Source organism: Chenopodium album, chromosome 25, assembly GCF_948465745.1.
Source record: "Chenopodium album chromosome 25, dcCheAlbu1.1, whole genome shotgun sequence".
NCBI lineage: Eukaryota > Viridiplantae > Streptophyta > Magnoliopsida > Caryophyllales > Amaranthaceae > Chenopodium > Chenopodium album.
Window position 1 is genome coordinate 11,249,042 of NC_137858.1, and position 25,366 is coordinate 11,274,407.

A 25,366-nucleotide genomic window follows, 5' to 3' on the forward strand; every position below is an offset into this window, starting at 1 on the left:
TTTGGTAAAAAATTCTAGCAACTTTTGTTATTATAAATAATAAATTCTTTTTTAATTTTAGAAAATGTAATCTTAAATTAAAAGGCTAAGATGAAACAACTAACATCATCAACGGTTCAGATTAATATTTACCATATGATGACTATACTAGAAGCTTCATTACTGTTATTTGATTGGGTCCAAGTTTTGACTCACTAACTAGCAACTTTTATGTCATCAATTAGGTTAATTAATTAGTTAACATGTTTAACAGTTTAAGTACTTCTTCAACCACGACTAGTTGATTTCAATCAAGTTTATTTCAAAGCTACAATCGATTGATAAATCAATATTTTTATTTATTTCTTAGCTCCTCAATTGCATTGATACAGATTGTACATTGCATTATATGTATGCTCCTACAATAACATCGATAATGTCCAGTAATCCATGATCATTCCATATACTCCGTATTATTGTAGGTGTTTTCCCCACATTAAAGAATATAGATGAAATAATTCATTATAAGCTCAAAGAGTTATCCCTTTTTTATTTTATTTTATTTATTTGGAAAAGATTAGAGTTATCCCTCCATTGCCTATTGGTTTTATCATGTTAAAATTCGTCCCAGCTTGTATATAACCTAAATTCTCCCCCTCCCGCCCTCCGAATCATTTTTGGGTAGTCCACTTTCAATATTTTCACAAACTTGAAGTTCAAATTTTGGGGCTAGTATATAGCTAGTATTTTTTTATTTTTTTTTTGATGTTCCACCCGGTTCCTCTTCCAATTGTTGTTGCGGGGATCGAACATGGGTATTCACATGACTACCAATTGTAGTCTCATTCACCACTACACCAACAACCAATTGGTGGGCTAAATCGCTAATATATAATTTAATTTGCCTTCGGCCAATGTAAAGTCATGCTTTGAATTAGCTCGCTTGCCCTAATGGAGATAATCCACTGTACTAGCAAATAAAGAACCTAATCAATAATAATGCGGTCAAAATAAGCTAATCATTCTTGATTAGTTAATTAATTTGCAAACGGAGGAACTTTTTTTCCCTATAGAGTTCAAATTCTTTAAAGAAGAAAAAGTAAAAATCAATCATGAATAATTATTTTAGCTTCAATATGTATAATAACAATAAAAGAAAATCAAGAATATTACTTGCAAATAAAAAAGAAAAAAAAAATTGATCACCAATGCTTAATTGCTCACTGTATAATAATTAATATTCAATTCTAAACTAATACCCTTTCTTATACACATATCAATACTTTATATACACAAAGTACTTAAATTAAATCGATCAACAAATAAATGTAATTACATATTCTAAAAATAAATTTTTTCAAAAAATACTAAAAATTACAGCGTTTACATTAAAGATTCCACTAATTCTATTTGCAAGAAATACTAGCCATAACAACTCTAAAATGATGTGGTTCACAAGGAATTTGTAGAACACCTTGTTGATGATAGCCGAACTCGTTGGCGGAAACGCGTAACAATTCAACAATACAAGGATGGTTCATCCAACCAAGAGGCACCATAAATCTCTCTTCTTGTTCCTCACTTTTCCCTACCAAAATAGGCACGTACCCTCTTTTTTTAGCTTGATTATGTCTTTGATGTTTGTTCTTCACTTCATCCTCACAACATGATGATAATCTTGAGTATCGAGGAGGCGGCGAAGATTGTTCCTTCTTCCTTACTATCTTTCCGATCAAACCCTTCATTATTATTATTGTTGTGGATTAACAATAATATTGAAAGAGAGAAAGTAATTACGAAGTTTGTGTTTGATTTATTGGTTGCTTAATAATAATGCAATAACGTACATGTATATTTATAGTGGTTTTAAAGTAGATAGCTTATTAATGGAGTACGCCTTATTATTGGATAGTCGGTTGTCGTTTTCTTGAATTAGTGGACACGTATAGGTTAAAAGTTAGTTTGAGAATATGTTTGAGTCAAAGATATAGAGCATTGAAATGCAGTCAACAAAATCTACTGAAACCAATCAAAAGACAAGTAGGGCTGCTAAAAAAATTAGGTTTGCTAAAAATAGAAACTTCTAATTTGAATTCGTTAATGACTTAATTCGCTATACTACTAATGGTTTATTAGCATAAATAAACGATCAAAAGGTATAATTTTATTGAGCAAATAAACTAGAACATTTTTTGAGGAATAATTTCTAGTTTTATTGTGTTGTATTCTTGTATATAATCCCAACCCAAAAGATGCACTAGAGGTCGATCTCTGACATATTATAAAAAGGAAAATGTTATACATAGCCGTTATTGTTGACACTAGTTATTCTTAAATATTCTCTATTCCAAGATGTTAAAACTATATCTTAAATGAGGTTGAACAAGTATTTTAGGGATTTTGCTCATTTGAATAATTTTCTTTTGTTTCCCCCTCTAGTGAGTGTTATACTATAAATATAAAGAAATTATCTCGATTTTTTTAAGTAATATTTTTTAATGCAATTTTAATGATAATATTGTTAACAATGTAAACATAATCCAATGCTACAAATTTATAATTGAGCTTGTAATCTGTAAATAATGGTGAATATCAAGTAAATTAATTGGCAAAGTTTCAGGGAACTCGAGATTCAAGAACTCAAGGAGTACATAAAATCTTAATGTGTCAATCAGCTTAATTAACTATTCAAACTTTCATGAGTTTTAATTGAAATTTCATGATGAAATACTCCCTCCGTCCCTAAATTACATTCCTCTTTCTCTCTATTATGTGAGGAATAAATGCTGGAAACAGGAATGTAATTTAGGGACGGAGGGAGTACCAATTATGCCTAGATTTTTTGTTGTTGTTGTTGTTGTTGTAGGTAAGGAGATTTAATTTCCCTTGCAAGAGGGAAAATCAGGGATCGATCCTACTTACTTGAGGTGCCCTAAGAATCGAGCCCCTTCTGTCACAGGGATGAAAGGAGAGCTTTCAAGTTTCAACCAACTAGGCTAACCTTGATTCTCGTGAAATAACACCAATAATTATGTCTAGTTGGAAGTAACTATATATGTAACAAACTGATCATACATATATATTTGTGTAGTATCACACTGTCACGACAAGTTTCATTTCTTCGACCACGACTAGTTAATTCAATTCGACCAAGATTATTTCAAAGCAACAACCGATCCCATCAATATTTTCATTGTATATCCCCTCAAATGTGCACAGATTATATGTTGCATAAGCGAGTCATACTATGACTAATTCTTTTTATATATGCTCCTACATACAATAATATCGACAATGTTGATTAGCTTCCATGATCAACCCACATTTGACTAGAGGTGTATTCCCATATTGAAGAATGTGAATGAAATAACTCAGGGGTTGTTTGGTTCGCACGGGCTAATCGATATGGAAGGAACAAAGGGAAAGACAAGGAATGGAATGAAAATTCCTAAAATGTTCTATGTTGTTTGGTCTTAAAAACAAAGGAATGAGGCCCACTAGTCCTACCACCACATCACCACCACGCAGTCACCTGAAACCTCCACGTACTCTCTACCATTTCCAGCCACCAAACCACTCCCTAACAATTCGCCTCCCTTTGCCGGCCATCCCCACCCCTCACAAAACCTCCTCCGGCGAGGGTTAAGGGAAGTGCGAACAGACGAGGGAACAGGTGCGAACAGACGAGGGAATGTTTTTTCGGTGCAAGGGAGAGGCGGCGAGGGTCGGGGAGGGGTGGGAAGGGGCGGAAAGGGTCGGGTAGGAAGGTGGTTGGGTTTTCCGGTGGCGTGGGTAGGTAGGAAGGTAGTGATGTGGTGGTGGTACATAATGAGAATGGAAATACCAACGGGGGCGGGGAATGAACTTGGAAGAATGTGTTGGGAATGGAGGGGGTAAAGGGAATGAGAAAAAGAGTAGTGATAGACCACTACCAGGTATGGGCTCGTTGGGCCCATACCAGGGGCAAAAATGTAATTTCATATATTATTTACCCAAATTGTAAAACTGTAGTCTCTCTCCTCTTAGTAACAGTATACAAATTAAAAATAACAGTATACAAACCAAGAATAACAGTACAAAAGGCAAAAATAACAGTATAGAAATTAATAATAACTGAGCACCGACAAACAAGTACCGTCATCAATTTCGACCAAACTCAATGATTTCCAGCATAGAACTCACCGATTTTAATGGCTAGAGTCATAAGTTTGTGTCTCTCGTTTTAAGGTTATTATGTTTTTTTGGGTGGTTTCCGGTGATTTTTAACGGAGATAGTAGCGTGTTTTAAGATTTCGACCAAGGTAGTAGCTAGTGGGGAGGGTTTCTTGCTGTAGGAGGTGAAGGTATGTGGTGGGTGGAGGTTTGGCCAACAATGAAAGTTATCCATGGAGGTGGGGAAAGAGTTTAAGGGAGGAAGAAGATGAAGAAGAAAGAGAAAAAAAAAAGGAAAAGAAAAATAAAATAAAATAAAGTAAAATAAAATAATAGTGGTATTGGGTAGAATTACCCATACCTAATAGTGGGTAATACTTACTCATGAGAAAAAGGGCTAAAAAACTGCAACAAAGGGAATCATGGTGGTTGATTCCCTTTCCCTTAGATGAATACCCCCAACCAAACGGCCCCTCAGTATATATGAGCACAAAGAGTTATTCAAATTAATTGTCTATTGGTTTTTGATATAATAACTCTCATTTGAGCTTGTATATATTTAATCTAAATTATCCCACTCCGAATCCTTTTTGGGTAATCCATTTTCAATATTGTCACAAATTTGATGTTCAAAATTTGGGGCAACCGGGCAACTGTTTAATTAAATTAAAGTTGCCTTTGGCCTACGCAATTACACATATTCATGCTTTGGATTAGCTTGCCCTAATAATAAAGATCGATAATCACTAGCAAATAAAGAAGCTAATCAATAATAATGCTTGTCAAAATTAGCTAATCATTCTTACTTAATTAATTATTTTTTTTTGATAAATTACTTAGTTAATTAATTTGTAAACTTTGGGACCTTTTTCCTATATAGTTCAAATTCTTCAAAGAAAAAAATAAAATAAAATAAAATAAATGAGCACTTGACGGAATAAGATATACAAGTATAAGATAAAAATCAAAGAAAAGTTAAAAAATTACTTGTAAATAATAAAGAAAAGTGATAAGCAATAATCAATGTATCGATCTCATAGTACTGATTAAAGTTCAATTCTAAAACTAATGTCGTACATATATCAAAAGTTCAATACTCTCTCTTTTTTTTTTTGTGGACACAAACCGGAAGCTCAGCATTTTATTAAAGCGTCAAGTTTGCAAGATCAATACAAATGGCCCCTTGTATTTCACAGGGGTACTCTCCTAGCCAAATACAACACTCATTAAAATTGCAACTTAAATTAGCCAAGCTATGCGTCACACCATTACCTAAATAAAAATTAATAAAAAATAAACAATATACTACATCTTCTAAAAATAATTTTAAGGTTTTTTTCAAAAACAAAACAAAATAATAATAACAATTTTAAGGTAACAAAGAAAATTACGGTGAAAATTACAGCGTTTACATTAAAGATTCCTTAATTTCTATTTGCAAGAAATACTCTCCATAACAACTCTAAAATGTTGCGGTTCACAACGAATTTGTAGAACACCTTGTTGATGATACCCGAACTCGTTGGCAGAAACACGAAACAATTCAACAATACAAGGATGGTTCATCCAACCAAGAGGCACCATAAATCTTTCTTCTTCCTCCTCACTTTTCCCTACCATAATAGGCACGTACCCTTTCTTTTTAGCCACCTTATTATTATGTCTTTTATGTTTGTTCTTCACTTCATCCTCACAACATGATGATAATCTTGAGTATGGAGGCGGCGAACACGATGAAGATTTCTTCCTTACTATCTTTCCGATCAAACCCTTCATTATTGTTGTTGTTGTGGATTAACAAAAATTATGAAGGAGAGAAAGTAATTATGCAATAATAATGTGTTTTTTAGGTTGCTTAATTGAAAAATAATGCAAGTATGTACATATATTATTAATTTATTATAGTGATTTTAGATATGCATCTCCTTATTGGATACAGTCGGTTGGTGTTTTCTTGTATTAGTGGACACGTGTGGGTTATTTACAAGTTCAAAAAGATATTTGAGTCAAAGATTGAGCATTGAAACATAGTCAACAAAATTCTACTGAAGCCAATCAAAAGCTTAAGGGTATTAATTCGGTTGCTAAAATTAGAATACAAAGGCCAAAAGTTGTTGTTCATCAAGTAATTAGTGATCAGAAGATACAAATCATACAATGTTCCTCTTTTTATTCATAATAACCTTAAAGAACTTCAAAACTTTTCTGCTAATTACGTTGCAGATACTCAAATATTAGCTCAAAAAGCATGAAACTAAAAGTTGATCATTCTACAACACTCAGCTAACATAAGTCAAAACCAAATTAAAGAAATCACACACATTTGAGATTGTATAAGAAGACACAGTAAATAATTTAGCTAAGTAGCTAACGAATGAAATTACCTTTAATTTGTCCACTAAAGTATAATTTTGGCACCTGAAAGTACATCTATAAATAACAATCTAATGATTAATGATGAGAACTTTTTCTAATCATTCATTTACTGCCTACTTTCTCTCTCTAGAAAGTACATTCACTGACTTAAGTGTCAGAGGGACGTTAGGTTAATTCTAAAATAATCTCTATCCCCAATTCAAACATTGCAATAACTTTAGCTTACAATGGTGCATCCACTTTTTCTATGAATAAAATAACATTACAATAAAATATTCATAAAATTACCCGCTTAAACATTTCTTAAACTTTGTGTCTATTTCGTTGTGTCAATTAAAATTAAAACGGAAAATTATACCGTACAAATAGTGAAAAAGTTAAATGTACCAATTATTTTGAAATTGCCTTAATTTATGAAAAGTTGGTCCTTTTTTTATGTTATAATCACAAACTTACAATCAAGCACAACACCTAAAACGACGTCGTGTAAGTGTGTTGAACATAGAATAAAACTCATTTTGGCGCTAGTTCATCTTAGTTCACTGTTTATATCTTCCTTTAGAAGCCAGAGTATATTTGTGGTACTTCATCTGCCTTATCTTCGAATTGCAATTAACCCAAAATTACAAATTTGCGGGCTAATTAATACTCTATCTGCTTATAAGGTATGGTATTTATCTAATTGCTTTCTATATACATCATCAAATTTTGTCATACTTCAATTTTATTTATTTGATTAATTTTGTTTGCTAGCTTAGTAACTGCTTAGTTAGGGTTTTAGATTTTCATTTTTTTTTCCTGCAAAAATCTTAAATTTTGCAAATATAGCATGTTATTTATCTGATTGCATTCTATGCTTCATTTCTCGTAGTTCAATTTTTTGTTTCCTTGATAGTAACTGCTTAGTTAGGGTTTAGGGTTTTAATTTCTTATTTTGAAAAGTTCATTTTTTTTTTTTTTTTTGTTTGGCAAAAGTTCAATTTTTTTGTTTCCTTGTTAGTAACTGGGGTTTAGAGTTTTTAATTTCTTTATTTTGCCAAAAGTTCAATTTTTTCAATTTTTTTGTTTCCTTCTTAGTAACTGCTTAGTTAGTTTAGAGTTTTTAATTTCTTTATTTTGCCAAAAGTTCAATTTTTACTCCAAAATCCAGCATAATTTTGCAATGCTAACATCCTACTAAATCGGCAATTATACATTGTTCAGAACTCTGAAGTTCAAAGTTTATTCAACTTTTTTTTTTCCCCTCTTTTATTCTGTTTAGTTGTTGGTTTTGCAGCTGTCTTGATAAATGGGAGAAAAAGTAGGAGAGTGGCCGGTGATTGGAATTGATCTTGGTACAACTTACTCTTGTGTTGCTGTTTGGCGTCACGATCGTGTTGAAATCATAACAAATGATCAGGGTAACCGTACCACACCATCTTGGGTTGCTTTCAATGACTCGGAACGCCTAATTGGTGAAGCTGCTCAGAACCAAGTCTCCGTGAATGCCTCGAATACTATCTTTGGTTTATCCTTATTCCAATTTTCCTGATTATTATGTTTACTTGCTTTGTTTTTGTGCTATTAACTGTTAATGGAGTATAGCTTACTACAAATACAAGTATATTGTTAATGATCAAGTGTAAGGAAGTCAGGACGTGTAGTGATGAGTTTAATTAGATTTAATATGTTTGAGCAAACATGCATGCTTGTCGTTGTAAAATTTAAGTATTGATATACCATATGCTCTATCAATATTTTGATATCGTCTCATTGAATCTTATTAGTGTTTTCTATTATTATCATGCATTAGGAATTTTGGTAGGTACTGGTAATATTGTTATTATTCTGTCCTTTTGAGTATGGGATTGTATAATTTTTTTTAGATTTTTCTTTTTAATTAGTATCCTTCTAACAAAACTTTGGACATGATGATCAATGGCAGATGCAAAGAGGCTTCTAGGTAGGAGATTCAGCGACGAATCTGTACAAAATGATATGGGATTGTGGCCATTTAAGGTTAAACCTGGTACTTGTGCAGGAAAAGTAGATAAGCCACTGATTGTGGTTACCTATAAGGGTGAGGAGAAAACATTCACTCCCGAGGAGGTATCTGCAGCAATACTGATGAAGATGAAAGATATTGCTAAAGCTTTCCTAGGTGCACCAGTGAAGAATGCTGTTATCACTGTTCCTGCCTACTTTAATGATGCCCAGCGTCAGGCAACTAAAGATGCTGGCACCATTGCTGGGCTGAATGTTGTTCGTATCATCAATGAGCCAACGGCTGCTGCCATGGCTTATGGTCTTGATACAAAGAACACTTGTAGGAGTTCCAATGCTAAAAATGTCTTAATATTTGACCTTGGTGGTGGGACATTTGATGTTTCCTTGGTTGCCATTAAAAGGGGTGAATTTAAAGTCAAAGCTGTAGGTGGAGACACCCATCTTGGCGGAGGGGACTTTGATAGCAGAATGGTAAATGATCTTGTGCAAGAGGTCAGGAAGAAACACAAAAAAGATATCAGTGATAATCCTAGGGCACTTGGAAGGCTGAGAGCTGCTTCAGAAAGAGCAAAACGGCAACTTTCCTCAACTACCCAAACAACTATTGTAGTTGATTGTCTTTTTGATGGAACTGATTTTATGTCAAATATAACTCGTGCTCGTTTTGAGAAGCTGAATTTGGATTTGTTTCAAAAGTGTCTTGACATTGTTGAGAACTGCTTAAATGATGCCAATGTGAAAAGGCATGAGGTTCATGATGTGGTCCTTGTTGGTGGATCAACTCGAATACCAATGGTTCAGCAGTTGTTGCAGACCTTCTTTAATGGAAAGGAGCTCTGCCAAAGCGTGAACCCAGATGAGGCTGTTGCTTATGGTGCAGCAGTCCATGCTGCTGTGTTGAGTGGGGTTGGTAAAAGTAATAAGGATATCGTTCTCGTGGATGTCACACCTTTATCACTTGGTCTTGAAGATGTTGATGGGTATATGTTTGTTCAGATTCCAAGGAATACAACCATTCCTGCTAAGAAAATTTCGATTGGGAAAAAAGTACGTGACTATTGGACATGCTCAAACTTTCGAGTTTATGAGGGTGAGAGACCCATTGCCAAAGACAACAATTTCTTAGGCGAGTTCATTATTTCAGGTTTTCCTCCTGCACCCAAGGGTACCATAAAGTTTGATATCTGCTTTGATATTGATGTTGATGGCATTCTTACCGTGTCAGCAGTAGAAACAAGCACAGGATTAAAGAACCAAATCACCATCCTTGATCACCAAGGCCGGCTTTCTAAAGAGAATATAAAGAAGATGATAGGAGAAGCTAAAGAATACAAGGCTCAAGAGGAGGAACACTGGGAGGATGATGAAAGTTGTTACTGAGATTGTATGTCACTAAGAAGATCAACGATGCAGACATTTTATTGCTGGAAGTGCTTCTGAAAGTTCTGAAAGTTCTGATGTTATCTGTACTTTGAAGTATGAGAAGTTGGAAGATTTTGAAGAAATTACACTGCCTTATTTTCAAGTTTTAAGTGAAGTTGGATGTTTGGATATCCCAAAGTCAGTGATTTACCAACTTCTGACTATTTTGCTTGACAACATTACATGTTTTTTTAAGTAGAATATCGTTCTGTCATTTTAAGTTTCGACTTTTCAACTTAAGACTCTTGGTGTATGACTGTATGCTGATATTCCATGCTTGCTTCTACTTGGTGTGATTTTGAATCATATGCTATGTCGAATTTGTCAGAATTTCTATTTTTTTTATCTTTGATTGCAATTTGGGTCAAGTTACTCTGCTTTTATGTTTTCATTTAATTGTAATTTAGGACCATGTTATGCCAGTTTGCCAATAATGACCTGCAATTTATACTTGAAATTTCGTTGCCATTAGCAACTTAACACCAAAATAGTAATAATTCATTTGTTTACCCCTAACCAAAACCTTTGCAGGTGATGATGGTTCTTTGTGCATCAATTTGACATTTTCTTCTTCAGTCACAAATAGGTGTCCTTCATGACTACGAGTTTAGTGAATTGCATTGCATTTCTTGCTTCTCTTGAAGACCCTTTTTAACTACCTTGATTAGTAGCATGATGGTAGATATTTTCAGACTGTTTTTGGCAATGATGACATTTATGCTTGCAACAGACCGTGGTAAATGAAATTTGTCGTGTTGACTGTTCATTGAATCACATTACCTGTAGAAGTTTTAGTATCGTTAGCTTGACATCGGATAGTGTTAAAACCAAGCTAAGCAAATTAAGTCACTTGATATATATTATAGCAAATTTGAGTACTTCACAATAGTTTGATCGGCACAAGCAAATGCACAAATTAGACATTAGACTAAATATCGTTTTGATCGTTAATCCTTATTTGGATGTTTGAACAGGGCTTAGTCAAGTAAATGCTATTCTATCACTATCTTGTATACTGCCTTCCATACATTTCAGCAACGTTTACACATCATGACTCATGCAATGTTTACGTTATCTCATCACTTGTTTTCACTCTTTGATGATTATCTAATCTAAAGATTCTGAGATGTCTCTGCCTATCTATCTTAATTAGTGTATTATGTAGCCTTTTGCCAAATGCCCATTAGTCAACAAATGAAGGTTCCAGATTGTGTACAGAACGATTTTCCGATAAGATTTTGCTGGAATCTAGATTGTGTTAATTGTTCCACAGTAAAGTACTCAAATGTAGCAGTCTAAGTGGCTAAGTGCTTTCAGGGGATGCGGGCCTGTGAAAATTCAAGCAAAGTTGTGAGAATACAGCATATCTGCCTGAATGTGGTGAAGGAAATTGATCTTAATTCCATAGCAATTATTTGTGAGCTTGCGTGTATAATAAGAGAATTAAGAGTGCTTTCTTATACAAATATAAGCTTTTATTTATAAGTTATATACTTCCTCCGTTTCTATTTAGTTGATGCGTTTGATTTAGGCACATATATTAAGGAGAGGAGAGAGAGTGAGAGAGAATGAAAAAGCAAGTGGGGTAGCTTGTAAATGCAAGGTAAAAAATTTATCTAAAAAGGAAACGTGTCAACTAAAAAGAAACTTCCTAAAAAGGAATACGTGTCAACTAAAAAGAAACGGATGTAGTATAGTTTTAGGCATATGAGATTGTATGTTTCACATCAATCTGATGATTCAAGCTCCTGCTAATAGCTTAATAAGTTCGGAAATGGGAATTGAATAAGAAATAAAGCTACACGATTGAAAGAGTAGAGTGATATTACTTCAACTTAAAAAGTCTTGTTTGAAGCGCAGGAAATAGTTCTAGCCTAGGAAATTGGCGTACTGCCTTGTTCAACCACCAGAGAAAAAAAAAAAGATAAGTTTGCAATTTGCGTTAACACTAGTTATGAAGGGACATCTTTGAAGCAAAATGTCCACAAATGCTTTCTAGCTCTACCAATCGTTCCTCGAACATTGGACCCTCAGCAGTACCGGCATTCAAATCCAGCCATTGAAAGGTTTGGCCAATGGCATCTTTCACCTTCTTCTTCTCCATCGCTCCAATCTTGATCTTCCCATGGTTTTGCAATGCGCTCCATATATTATTGGCGTAGTTCTCCAATGCATTCTTAGCTTGAACCATTTTTCTGTGCTTCTCATCTTGAGCCTTGTACATTTCAGCTTCGGTTACCATCCTCTGTATCTCCTCCTCTGAGAGCCGTCCATGGTGATTGATAATCTTAATCTGATTTCTCTTTCCAGTAATCAGCTCTTGTGCTGACACATTCAAGATGCCATCCACGTCAATTTCAAAGCAGACATCAAACTTAGTTTCACCTTTGGGAGCAGGAGGAAAACCTGAAAGCTGAAATTCTCCTAGGAAATTATTGTCCTGTGTTAGGGGTCTCTCACCTTCATACACAGAGAATGGAGCAACAGTCTGATTATTATTTCCATTTGCATAAATCCTATTCTTTTTCACTGGGATGGTAGTATTCCTTGGAATTACAACAGACATATTGCGACCAGCTTCCTTTATACCAAGAGATAATGGGGTGACGTCCACAAGGACTATATCTTTGGTACTATTACCAACACTACTTAAGGCAGCAGCATGAACAGCAGCACCGTAGGCAACAGCCTCGTCAGGGTTAATGCTTTTGGAGAGTTGCTTTCCATCAAAGAAATCCTGTAGCAGCTGTTGAACCTTAGGAATTCGGGTTGAGCCACCAACAAGAATAACATCATGAACATCATGCTTTTCCATCATGGCGTCTGTTATACACATTTCAACGGTTTCCACACATTTCTTAAACAGATCCATGTTCAGCATCTCAAAACGAGCACGAGTTATTGTTGATGTAAAATCTATGTTGTCAAAAAGAGAATCAATTTCAACTGTGGTTTGAAAAGTTGAGGAAAGAACCCTCTTAGCTTTCTCTGAAGCAACCCTCAATTTTCCAAGAGCTCTGACATTCATACTAATGTCTTTCTTGTGCTTCTTCTTAAACTCATCCACAAAATGACCCACTAGTCTTATGTCAAAGTCACCTCCTCCAAGATGGGTGTCTCCACTTACTGCTTTGACATTGAATTCACCTTTTTCAATGGATACCAAGGAAACATCAAATGTTCCACCACCGAGATCAAACACTAAAATGTTCTTTTTGGCGGCATTGCTGCTTGTACTGCCTGTGTCAAGACCATAAGCCATGGCAGCAGCTGTTGGCTCATTGATGATACGAACAACATTAAGCCCGGCAATAGTTCCAGCATCTTTGGTTGCCTGACGTTGGGAGTCACTGAAGTATGCAGGTACAGTAACAATAGCATTTTTTACAGTGCCGCTAAGAAAAGCCTCGGCAATATCTTTCATCTTCATAAGGATCATTGAAGATATTTGCTCCGGAGTATATTTCTTCTGCTCACCATTGTAAGTGACCTCAAACACAGGCTTATCTTCTTGGCATGAATCAGGGTCTGAAATAATCTTAAATGGCCAGAACTTCACGTCTTTTTGTACCGTTTCATCACTGAATCGTCGACCTATTAGCCTCTTTGCCTCTGTGATCAATTAGCACATAAAGTGGGAAGTTAATTTACAAGAGCTAAAACATGGCTGTATACTAGAACAAGCACAGAATCAGTACAACATTTTCCTGTAAAAAGTAACAAAATTGACAAAAATATGCTTCAAGGTAACATGCAAAAGTAATAAATTAAAAAACAAGAACAATGTTCTAAGTTACCCACAAATTTAAAGGCAGTTGCTTGAGTCCTAGTATATATAAATTCCCACAAAATCGACAATTGATTGATAACTTTGAAAATTGTTTCATTTTTTATGCTTGTCCTTTGGACAAAAATATGTGTTACATTAAAATAGCCTTCTAATCTTCTATATATCTAACATAAATTAAACTATTAATAGGTGATTAAATTTATTTTTGTACAATATATTAGTATAGCAAATTACCATCCCAAAGCTATATAAGAGTACAACTCTAATAATGAAACATGAATTGGAGTATAGGTTATTTTAATGTAATCAATGTGACATCTCTGTATGTTGTAATTCACCTTTTACAGATCCATTAATAGAACATAATGATGTGACAAGCTCTATATTTTTAATTTAATTTCTTGGTCTAATTTAAAACCAACCATTCAATACATCTAAGGAAAAAAACCTTTAAAATCTGCATTAATAATCACAAGAGCATAAAAAAGCCAAGTGAAACAAAAACAACTAATATACAGTAATTAAGTAAACTGAAAATTGTACGAGTAGAAATGAAATCAAACCAAAGATAGTGTTGGAGGGATTCCTTGTAGCTTGGTTGAGTGCAGCTTCACCAATGAAGCGCTCGGAGTCGTTAAACGCAACCCAAGATGGAGTGGTTCTATTACCCTGGTCATTGGTAATAATCTCTACACGATTATGCCTCCAAACTGCTACACAAGAGTAGGTTGTCCCGAGATCGATTCCTATCACCGGCCATTCTCCTGCTTTTCTAGTTCCCATCTTTTTCGAAAGCTCCATTATCACTCAAAAATGAGAAGAAAATCTAGAGGGAATCAGGCAAACAAAGATAGAGAGGAGAGACAGAGAATTGGATGGCTTTTTAGATAAAAGATTGTTGTTACTTTTTTTTTTGAGTTAACTACACAATTAGGCCCTAACATCCTAATTTTTTTCACTCTTCAAATACTAATATTTTTTTTTACTCTTTTGAGTACTCCAACAAATTTTCCGGCCAACTAACCCCCCTCTAACTCACCGTTAACTCTCAAGTCCAAAACAGGGGAGTGGGAGTTCTGCAATGGCTCCACTGCTCCAATTAATTCCTCTTCATCTTTTACAGCCAATTTTTTCCTAATCAAACATCGATTGACCATAAATAGTGTTAAGAGGGGTCAAATTAACACATAATTCAAGCAATTTGCATCAGACCATCCCCTGTTTTGGGTAACAAACCCTTAATTTTTTATCAAACCCTAGCATTAATTCGACTAACACAAGCCACGTTTAGATCAAACAGCAAAAAACGCATCTAGAAAAACCACAAAATCAAGGTAATTATAAGGCAAAATAGCATGGCAAAGTATTTTTCATCCCAAAAATACCAAAACCCTAAGTCGTGAAATCCACTATTATATACAAAAACAAAACGATTTAATGAAGAAAAAAATGATTTAATGAAGAAAATAACAAAAACAATATTGTAGAATCGTTTATACCTTAGTTGTTGGAACGAAATCGTTGTTTTTTTCCCCACAATATAGCTACAATCCACGAAAATTTCGCTGTCGAAGCTCCAATAACACACTTCAAAAGAATGAAAAAAAAAAAAATGAACAAGGGAAGAGAAGTTGAAATGCAGCTTAATAATGTGGTTCTCACATTTCAATTGCATTGTTATACGTGCTTAAGTGCTTAGCTCTTTTTTTTTTTTTGGGTTTTTTTACATTATAACCCTCTAACTTTTCGTTTTCTACGATTTGCCCCTTTTTGAGAAATCTACACTGTAACCTCAAAAAACATTTAGCTTCTATACGGTAACCTTGCCGTTAACAAATTCCGTTAGTGGAGCACACTCACCACTTAATAATATTTTTTTATCGAATTGCGTGTTGGAAATGGTTCCGTTAAAGGTTTTGGGGGCTATTTTGGTCTTAAAGGGTCCAAATTGAGCTCAGATTTGACAAAAAAAATGACACAAATGTCTTGTTTTGCGTATTAAATACGTAAACACGCAAATCGAGACATTTCTTAATATGCAAAACGAGCCATTTGTATTATTTTTTTGTCAAATCTAAGCTAAAATAGCCCCCAAAACCATTAACGGAACCATTTCCAACACGCAAATCGATTAAAAAATATTATTAAGTGGTGAGTGGGCCCCACTAACGGAATTAGATAACGGCAAGGTTACCATATAGAAGCTAAATGTATTTTGAGGTTACAGTGTAGATTTCTCAAAAAAAGGGGCGCATCGTAGAAAACGGAAAGTTAGAAGGTTATAATGTAGAAAAACCCTTTTTTTTCCCACCCGGTTCACCCAGGCTAATTCAATTGCATCGTTAATTCCATAATTCGTTATACGTGCTTAACTCTTTTTTTCTTTCCACCCGGTTCACCTAGGCTGATTCGGATTCAATGACGGGTTGTGTTAAACTTTAATTCCTGGTAAAAAACAGTTAAGTTAAGTCCGTTCACTTTACCTTACTTTGCTACTGTAACACCCCAATTATTCTCCATTTTCCAAACCACTTAATTTAAATAAAATAATGGAGAACCATTGACATGTTACCGCCACGTGTTTAAACGTTAAGGCTTTATTAAAGTATTGCAGTAGAAAACCAAACATAAGTTTTTCAAATAACACAGTTTAGAAAACGAATAAGTCAAAGCTTACAAATTGGAACCATATAAGGCCCTTATTTAAAACCAAACCAATATTAAAAATCCAAAACATAAATGAAATTGCAAAACATAAATAAGTTCGACACAAAGAACGACTACGCTCAATCACACCAATCCCTTGACAATGCGTATGTCAAATCCCCGAACTTCACATCATTAAGCTAACCTGTGCAACACTGCTCCCCAATAATACAAGTGTAATAATTGGATCATCACAGGGTCATTGAAAGGCGAAGGCCATGACCAAAAGAAAGACACACACAAAAGCACGCAATCAGCAAAGCTGAGTACATACAAGCTACATCGCACAAAACCTAGCATGCTCAACTAATTAAAGTAAATAAACATACAGCACGAATTCATTAATCAAGACTCCGCACTTAGACAACTCAATTGACTAAACATACTTACTAATTAATTCCAAACACTTGACTCTATATTTAATTTAATTAATTTAGTTTGGAGTAAGCAATAGACCAGGTTGTCCAATCCACCAAATCATTTTGGTCCCAAATGACCATTTAAAATAAAGTTTAGCGCGATGCAAGAATGGGCGCGACTCCATTCTCACAAAGTTAGTCTAGGATCCCATCTAACTTTCTTATAAAATAAAATGTAAATACCAAAAGAGAAGAGGACATGTTGATCAAACAAGCCTCGAAAAGCCACGGGCTACCACCGTGTACCCCAACCCATAATTGTCAATACTCTAGAAGTGCACGCTTTCCAGAGTTTTATTGCTCATCCATGTTTCACTTTACGTGATTACAATTTTAATTAATAGCCGACTCAATCAAGAAGACCATACATAACAATCATACATCAATTCATTTTTAATCTTATTTAGGACAATGGTGATCACATCACAAATTGACCTTTAATTCCAATTAAACTTCAAAATTATTCAAAATTGTTGAACATAGTCAACCCACCTAGCCATTTCGGCTTAATACACCTTTACTCAACATACTAACAAGTTATGATCGAGTAATAAATAAATAATAATAACCTTGTGGAATAATTAATAAATTCATTCCACTTAAACCATTCAATTCCAATCCTTTAATAATCCAAATGTGGTTAACAAACCAATCCAATAAAATATGTTTGTATCACATTCCATACAAACAATTAATCCAATATAATTCCACATACTTGAATCCATAATTCCATACAAGCATAATTAATTCACCAAAACATGCCTCATAAACATAGATACATGAATTAATTAAATATGTAACCAAACGATTTTCATCCAAGTGTTCTCTAGTCATGAAACTAAGTTCTTTCCTTTTGGTACCTAAACATGATACTACTTGCAACGAAGTAGACATGTACGTACCTTGTATAAACAATCTTTTGCGCCACTTTTAATTAATTAAAAGTCTCCTAGAGAAAAATCACTTCCTAGAAAACAACACATAACAATAAATTAATACTTAACCAAATTTCCAGCAATATAATTTAGATTAAAAGTCCTTAAAACTTCATCAAAAACATGTTTTTATCCTTAATTAATCAATAGAAATTGACTAGGAACAAAAGCCCCAAATTAATTAGTCATAAGAACCCTAAAATCCCAATTTGATTAAATTAAAACCCTAGGTTTATAAATTATAAAATCTGAAAATTTATAGCACAATTAAAATCTGAAATTTATAAGTTTAAGCTATCAAAACATGATTTTGATACTAAAAATATAATCTTTACACTAAGAAATCAAAACCCAAAACTAATTTAACAAACATTGAACAAAAAAAAGAAAACAAAGGGAAGAGAGAGCAAGCAGCCACGTGGGCCGCGCTGCTAGTGGTGCGCCGGCGGTCAGGGGGTGGCGCCGGTGACCGGCGGTGGTGTGCAGTAGGTGGCAGTAGGTGGGGCAGCCAGGTGAGTGCATGAAAACTCACGTAAGAAAGAAAGAAAAAGGAAAAAAAAAAAGAAAAAAAAAAGAAAGAAAAAGGAAAAAGAAAAATAAAATAAAATAAAAGAAAGGCAAAAAAAAATAATAATAAATTCTAAGGGAAAAGAAAACAATAACCTTTTTGTGTGGGGAAAAATTTGGGGATGTATGGAGTATTTATAGGAGAGAGAGTGGTGTAGGGTTAGTTTAAGATTGAGCCTCATAAAAAAAAATAATGGGCCAATTAGATAAATGAAATGGGCTAGCTTTGTTTAATATATATGGCATAAATTGTAGAATGAACAATTAAAATCATTTTAGAACAAAATCAATTATCAACCCAAAAATAATTTGAAACTTTAAAACTTAAATCCCGGAAAAACACACATAAATATTATAAATAAAATAAAAATTCATTTATAATATATTTATAAATACGGGGGATTACAGCTACATTGAAATTAATTTTATTGATGTAAAATTTTATTTAGGCGTTCCTTTTAAAGGAACGGTGCCACATGACACTCTTCAAAGAATAAGCGCCATGTCATAATGTCACGTCATCATCCAAAAGTATATTCACCACATTTTAACAAAATAAAACATGCTTTGAGCTAGACTCAAACCCAAAACCTCCTATACATAATAGTAAGTATTTACCATCTCAACCAACTTTTATTGATGTTTCAAATTTCACATACAATATTGTATATTCCTTTCACTTATTACGTAAATTAGAGGGAATGTCCGAACCACACACTAACTATACAAATACATAATTATAAAATTAAAAAAAAGTACACAAACTATCAATCCGGGTTCCGGGGCATCGCACGGGGCACACACTAGTTTTGAATTAATAGGGGTGTCAACCGGTTTTACGGTTCGATTTTAGGTTCAGTTTATCGGTTTCGATTTGTAACGGGTTGGAATCATTATCGGGTCAATTCGGGTCGATTTTAAATAATCTCGGGTCGGTTCAATTTAGTATTTTTTATTACGGTTTCTTTTCGAGTTGGATTCTAAGCTATAATTTTCATTGTTCGCTCAATTAAAACACGGATCACAATCCAAACCCCTCAACAAAATACTCTCACAACCGTACTCACCCTTACTGCTTTAGGCAAAACACTTTCTCTCTCTCACAATTTTCACTCATAATGGGTTACGGACTTACGGGTTATAAACGGTTCGGGCATAACATGTTACGGGTTATAAACATTTCGCTCATAACTGATAACGGGTTATAAACGGTTCGATCCTAACCAGTTACGAGTTGTAAACGAATTGGATTTATTGGGTTTAAACGGTTTCGATTTACAATGAGTCGGGTTGGTATCGGATTCAAAAGTACTTCAGTTCGGGTTGTTCTCGGTTTTGCTTGATAACGGGTACGATTCATTAACGGTTCACAAACCTTTAGATCGGTTAGTTTCAGGTTTAAAAAAATCGGATCAGGTCGGTTTATGGTTTAAAATAACAGATTCTTAGTGATTCAATTCGGTTCCTTTTCGAAACAGTTGGATTCACTAGTTTGGGTCGGTTTTTGACATCTCTATTAATTAAATTTATTTTTACTGAACTAAATTATTACTAAACCGAATTAATTTTACTAAACTGATTTGAAATGAAAACCAAATTAATTTATCTCATAAACAATTCATTTCAGCTCTATCAGTTCATTTCATTTCAATAAATCAGAACAAACCCAAATAACTTTGAAATACCATAAAATAATATGGTCTTGCTTAATTACACGTACACTTTATTGTCTCAAATAGAGGTGTCAAAAGCACACCCGACCAGACTCGATCCGAAACCGACCCGAAAATATCCGATTCAGATTTGGACTCGCGTGAACATAACAATTTAGTGTGACTTAACTTTAAAAATTTATCCGACTCGATCAGACAATATCAGACCCAATCCGATCATCCGAATTGACACCCCTAGTCTCAAAGCTCCAACTCTCCATATGTTGAAAATACGAAGAGACACTCAAATTTGTTGACTTTGAACTTGTTACTTGTAACTTTGTATGTACAGTAGGATTGAATAAAAATGTGTGTGTGTTTTTTTTTTCTGGAAAGGGGATTAAATTAAAGTACTACTATAAATTATGTACTCGTACATTATGCAATTGAAGTATACTTTTAAATGACTTCAGTTTACGAAGAGACACTCGTCTTTTCCCAATCTTTGTAAAAGAGAAAAAGATAATTTTATCTGCAATTCAAGATACAGGGAATTTCAGCGGTCACAAATTTAACTATTCTAGAAATATTAACAACCTTACTTTGCTATAAAATGGCAACTCAACCAATATTAAGAACTTCAGAACTCAAAATTCATTCAATCACTTTTTTCCTTGTTTTCTGCTTTTCTTTAGATTAAAATTACTTCTCATTATTTTGCTACTTTCAAGAACAAGGAAAAATGGGAGGAAAAGGAAAAGAATGGCCTGTGATTGGAATAGATCTTGGTACAACTTACTCTTGTGTTGCTATTTGGCGTAACAATCGTGTTGAAATCATAACAAATGATCAGGGTAACCGTACCACACCATCTTGGGTTGCTTTCTATGACTCGGAACGCCTTATTGGTGAAGCTGCCCAGAACCAAGCCTCTGTTAACGCCTCTAATACTATCTTTGGTTAGTCCTTAATCTCTTTTCCTGCTATATTATGTTTATTTGCGGTTAATTGTAAATAGAGGGTAAGCTTAATACAAATAATAAAATTAAAGTATTTAATAACTCTGTTTAGTATATGATTAACTTAATCAAATAGATATGAAAGTGTTTGAACAAGCATGGTAATCGTGTTTAAATTAACTAATTAAGTATTGAGGTTTCAGATGCTCTATAGATATTGAGATGCCGTCTTATTTTATCATTCATATTCTTGGATTTTTCTCAGACACTGTAGTATTATTATTATTCGGTCCTTTTTATTAAGGAATTGTATAATTATGTAGACTCTTCTTCTAAATTATTCACTTCTAACAAAATTGTGTACATGCTGATTGATGACAGATGCAAAGAGGCTTATGGGTAGGAGATTCAGCGACGAATCGGTACAAAATGACATGAAACTGTGGCCATTTAAGGTAAAACCTGGTACTCATCATGCAGGGAAAAAAGATAAGCCAATGATCGCTGTCACCTATAAGGGTAAGGAGAAAACATTCACACCCGAGGAGATATCTGCAGCAATCCTAATGAAGATGAAAGATATTGCTAAGGCTTTCCTAGATGCACCTGTGAAGAATGCTGTTGTCACCGTTCCTGCGTACTTTAATGATGCTCAGCGTCAGGCAACTAAAGATGCTGGCACCATTGCTGGGCTGAATGTTGTTCGTATCATCAACGAACCAACAGCTGCTGCCATGGCTTATGGTCTTGACACAAAAGACACTTGTAGAAATGTTGGTGTGAAAAATGTGTTAATATTTGACCTTGGTGGTGGGACATTTGATGTTTCCTTGGTAGCTATTAAGAAGGGTGAAATTAAAGTCAAAGCCGTAAGTGGAGACACCCATCTTGGTGGAGGGGACTTTGATAACAGAATGGTGAGTGATCTTGTGAAGGAGTTCAGTAGGAAACACAAAAAAGATCTCAGCAATAATCCAAGGGCACTTGGAAGACTGAGAGCTGCCTCAGAGAGAGCAAAAAGGCAACTTTCTTCAACTGCCCAAACAACTATTGTTGTTGATTGTCTTTGTGATGGAATTGATTTTATGTCAACTATAACTCGTGCACGTTTTGAGAAGCTGAATTTGGATTTGTTTCAGAAGTGTCTTGACATTGTCGAGAATTGCTTAATTGATGCCAATGTGGAAAGGCATGAGGTTCATGATGTGGTACTTGTCGGTGGATCAACTCGAATACCAAAGGTTCAGCAGTTGTTGCAAACCTTCTTTGACGGTAAGGAGCTCTGCCAAAGCGTGAATCCAGATGAGGCTGTTGCTTATGGTGCAGCAGTCCATGCTGCTGTGTTGAGTGGGGTTGGTAAAAGTAATAAGGATATCGTTCTCGTGGATGTCACACCTTTATCAATTGGTCTTAAAAATTATAATGGGGATATGGTTGTTGAGTTTCCGAGGAATACAACCATTCCTGCTAAGAAATTTTCGGGTTGGTGTACTGCAACTGACTATGCGACAGGTGCAATTTTTCGAATTTATGAGGGTGAGAGACCCATTGCCCAAGACAACAATTTCTTGGGCGAGTTCAGTGTTTCAGGTTTTCCTCCTAAACCCAAAGGAGACATAAAGTTTGATGTCTGCTGTGATATTGATGTTGATGGCATCCTAACCGTGTCAGCAGTGGAAACAAGTACAGGGAAAAAGAACCAAATCACCATCCTCGATCACCAGGGGCGACTTTCAAAGGAGGATATAGAGAGGCTGACAGGGGAGGCTGAAGAATACAAGGCTCAAGAGGAGGAATACTGGGAAGATGATGAAAGTTGTTACTGAGATTGTAAAAGGATGCCTACACTTAATTGCTGGAAGGGCTTCTGATGTTACCAACTCTTTGAAGTTTACGAAAGTGGAATATCCAGAAAGAATGGCAAGGCTTTATATTTATTCTAGTTTTAAGTGGATTTGTATGTTTGGTTATCCAAATGTCTGTAGTTTAATTACCTACTTTTGACTATTTTGCTTGACAACATTACTTGATTTTTCAAGTAGAATATTGTTCTGTCATTTCAAGTTTTTGGCTATGTAATTTGGATTCTTGAAGTATGCTGATATTTCTCACTTCCTAATACGTGTGATTTTAATTAATATGCGACATCGAATTTGATAAATTTTTTAAAAATCTCTATCTTTAAACTGTAATTGCTAGTGAAGTCAGATTACTATTTTGCTCACATGATTACAATTATCTTTCCCTAATCAAAATCTTTGCAGGTAGTGCTTCTTTGTACATCGCTTTGACTTGTTTCTTTTTCCATCACAAATAGTTGTCCTTGTACGAGTTTAGCGTATAATTAAAGTTTGAATGAGGTAAAAAATTTTTGCTAATATAGGTCAATTACTGCCTTATTTGTTAAATATGGAGTATTAATTATTGTCTAAATCTTTACTTTTTGAAAGAATAAAAAAAAAAAAAAAAATCAATCATAACACTAGGATTAATATCATAGATTATAATACAATCCATAATAATAATAAAATATTATTATAAATTATTTTGCCAAGCTAATTACCTTAATAATTAATAACTACATATGAGTAATAACCATTAACCAAAAACTACATGATATATTGATTGATTACTAATTATTTTTTTTTTTAAATATTTGTATATGATATTGCCATACATAACAATACGTATAACACATACCGATACTCAATTAGAATTCATAACAAGAAGAGAAAGGTTGAATAAAGAAATAGTACATTATTCGGAAGATATTGATTAATATTGTAAATGGTTTGATTTGAGATAAAATAATAGCGTGATTTTAATAGTAAGTACGAAGGGAATTGAATTATTTCTTAAAGTAGATATGTAGCTTTAAAACTTTATTTAATTAACGAGAAACTAACGGCACCAGGCCACACTGGATTACTTAAATATAATTATATGATCAATCAAATGCATAAAAGCTAATTGGATCTTCTATGATTATTTCAATAAATATTTTGGTAGTTTAATTCACAATAATATTATATTAGACAATTTTCTTACACTAAATTTTTTACACATACTAAAATAGTCGTGTAGAATAGCTGAATTGATAAAAATACTAAAATTACCGTGCGTGACACGGGACCTAACCTAGTTATGCTTTACTCGTGAGTCGTGACTCATTTTGAGTTCATCCTGTTATCCTTTCCTCTTTTTTTTTGACAAAATACTCCCTTGCTTAATGCTTATTGTATAAAACTCAGACTATTTTGAGTCAGACATTACTTCCTCTATTTTGAGTCTATATACTTCCTCCATTTTTATACTTGCTTATAGTATAAAACTCAAGACTATATTCTTAATTTCTTATACTTCCTCTATACGAGTATAAAACTTAGACTATATATTATTTTTATACTTCCTCAATTTTTTATATACTATATGCAATAGAGACGCGTTACAAGTATAAAAAGCGTTACAAGTATACAAAAATAGAGGAAGTATATACTACGTAATTGGCATCTAAAAAGTAAAAATGCATCATTTTACTGCACATGTTTGTTAATGTTCCACTTTGATCATTAAAAAGTATGTTAAAAATATAATATATACAAGTAGTATATTACTTTTACTTCCTCTATTTTGTTTTTATGGTTGCAACACATTTTTATTTTTTAGAAATGCAACACGTTTCTTTCACGCTTGCTTACGTATTATTTGTACGAAAATTTGATTCTAATAATTCAATCTTTGCGTGGTCTTATTTTATTAATCCGACCTTTTGATAAATCTTCAATAATGCAAGCTTTGGGGGGTGTCTTAGTCTATTAGGATTATTAGAATCAAATTTTCCTTATTTCTATGATTCTATCTTTAATATCTTTAAATTATTTTTTTTTTGAAAGAATAAATATCTTTAAATCAATTACCAATTAAAATTATAGCGTCCGGATCCTCTAGAGTTGGAGGAAACTCTACCATATAGAGTTGGGCTTATCACAGCCCTCCATATATATCAACGGTTGATAGACTTCAACCCTCCACTAACTTTATTAAAATATTAAAAAAAAAAAGAAAAAAAAGAAAAGAAAAGGCAATTAGCAGTTACCAAAGTAGGCGCCTAAATTTCTTAGCTGCTTCTTTTCCCACCAAATATTCATCTTATTTTCCCACCAAAATATTTACTGCTATGATCGTAATCTTCACGCCATTGTTAAGCAATTTTTTTATTTGCTTACTCATATTTTAAATCTATAATATACCCATTAAAAAAATTAGTGCAACAATCATCTACCATTAACAATAATTCAAGGCGCAACATTTGATCAAGAAGTCTACAATTTGTGATTTCGTATATGCAAGTAAGATGAAATTGCTCCAACATATGCCCTATTTTAATTTATATTTCAATTGAAAAACATCAGTTTTTTTTATA

General features: G+C 33.8%; 1 protein-coding gene across 1 annotated transcript; it reads left to right on the forward strand.

Moving 5' to 3' along the window:
• Window positions 1-7,422: 7,422 nt before the first annotated feature.
• On the forward strand, window positions 7,423-22,769 carry LOC145613670 (heat shock 70 kDa protein 18-like). Its single transcript, XM_081668753.1, has 4 exons — window positions 7,423-8,012; window positions 8,432-9,454; window positions 20,746-20,943; window positions 21,325-22,769. The coding sequence occupies exons 1-4, from the start codon at window positions 7,796-7,798 to the stop codon at window positions 22,767-22,769; spliced, it is 2,883 nt and encodes a 960-aa protein (XP_081524879.1). The 5' UTR covers window positions 7,423-7,795.
• The last annotated feature ends 2,597 nt before the right edge of the window (window positions 22,770-25,366 follow it).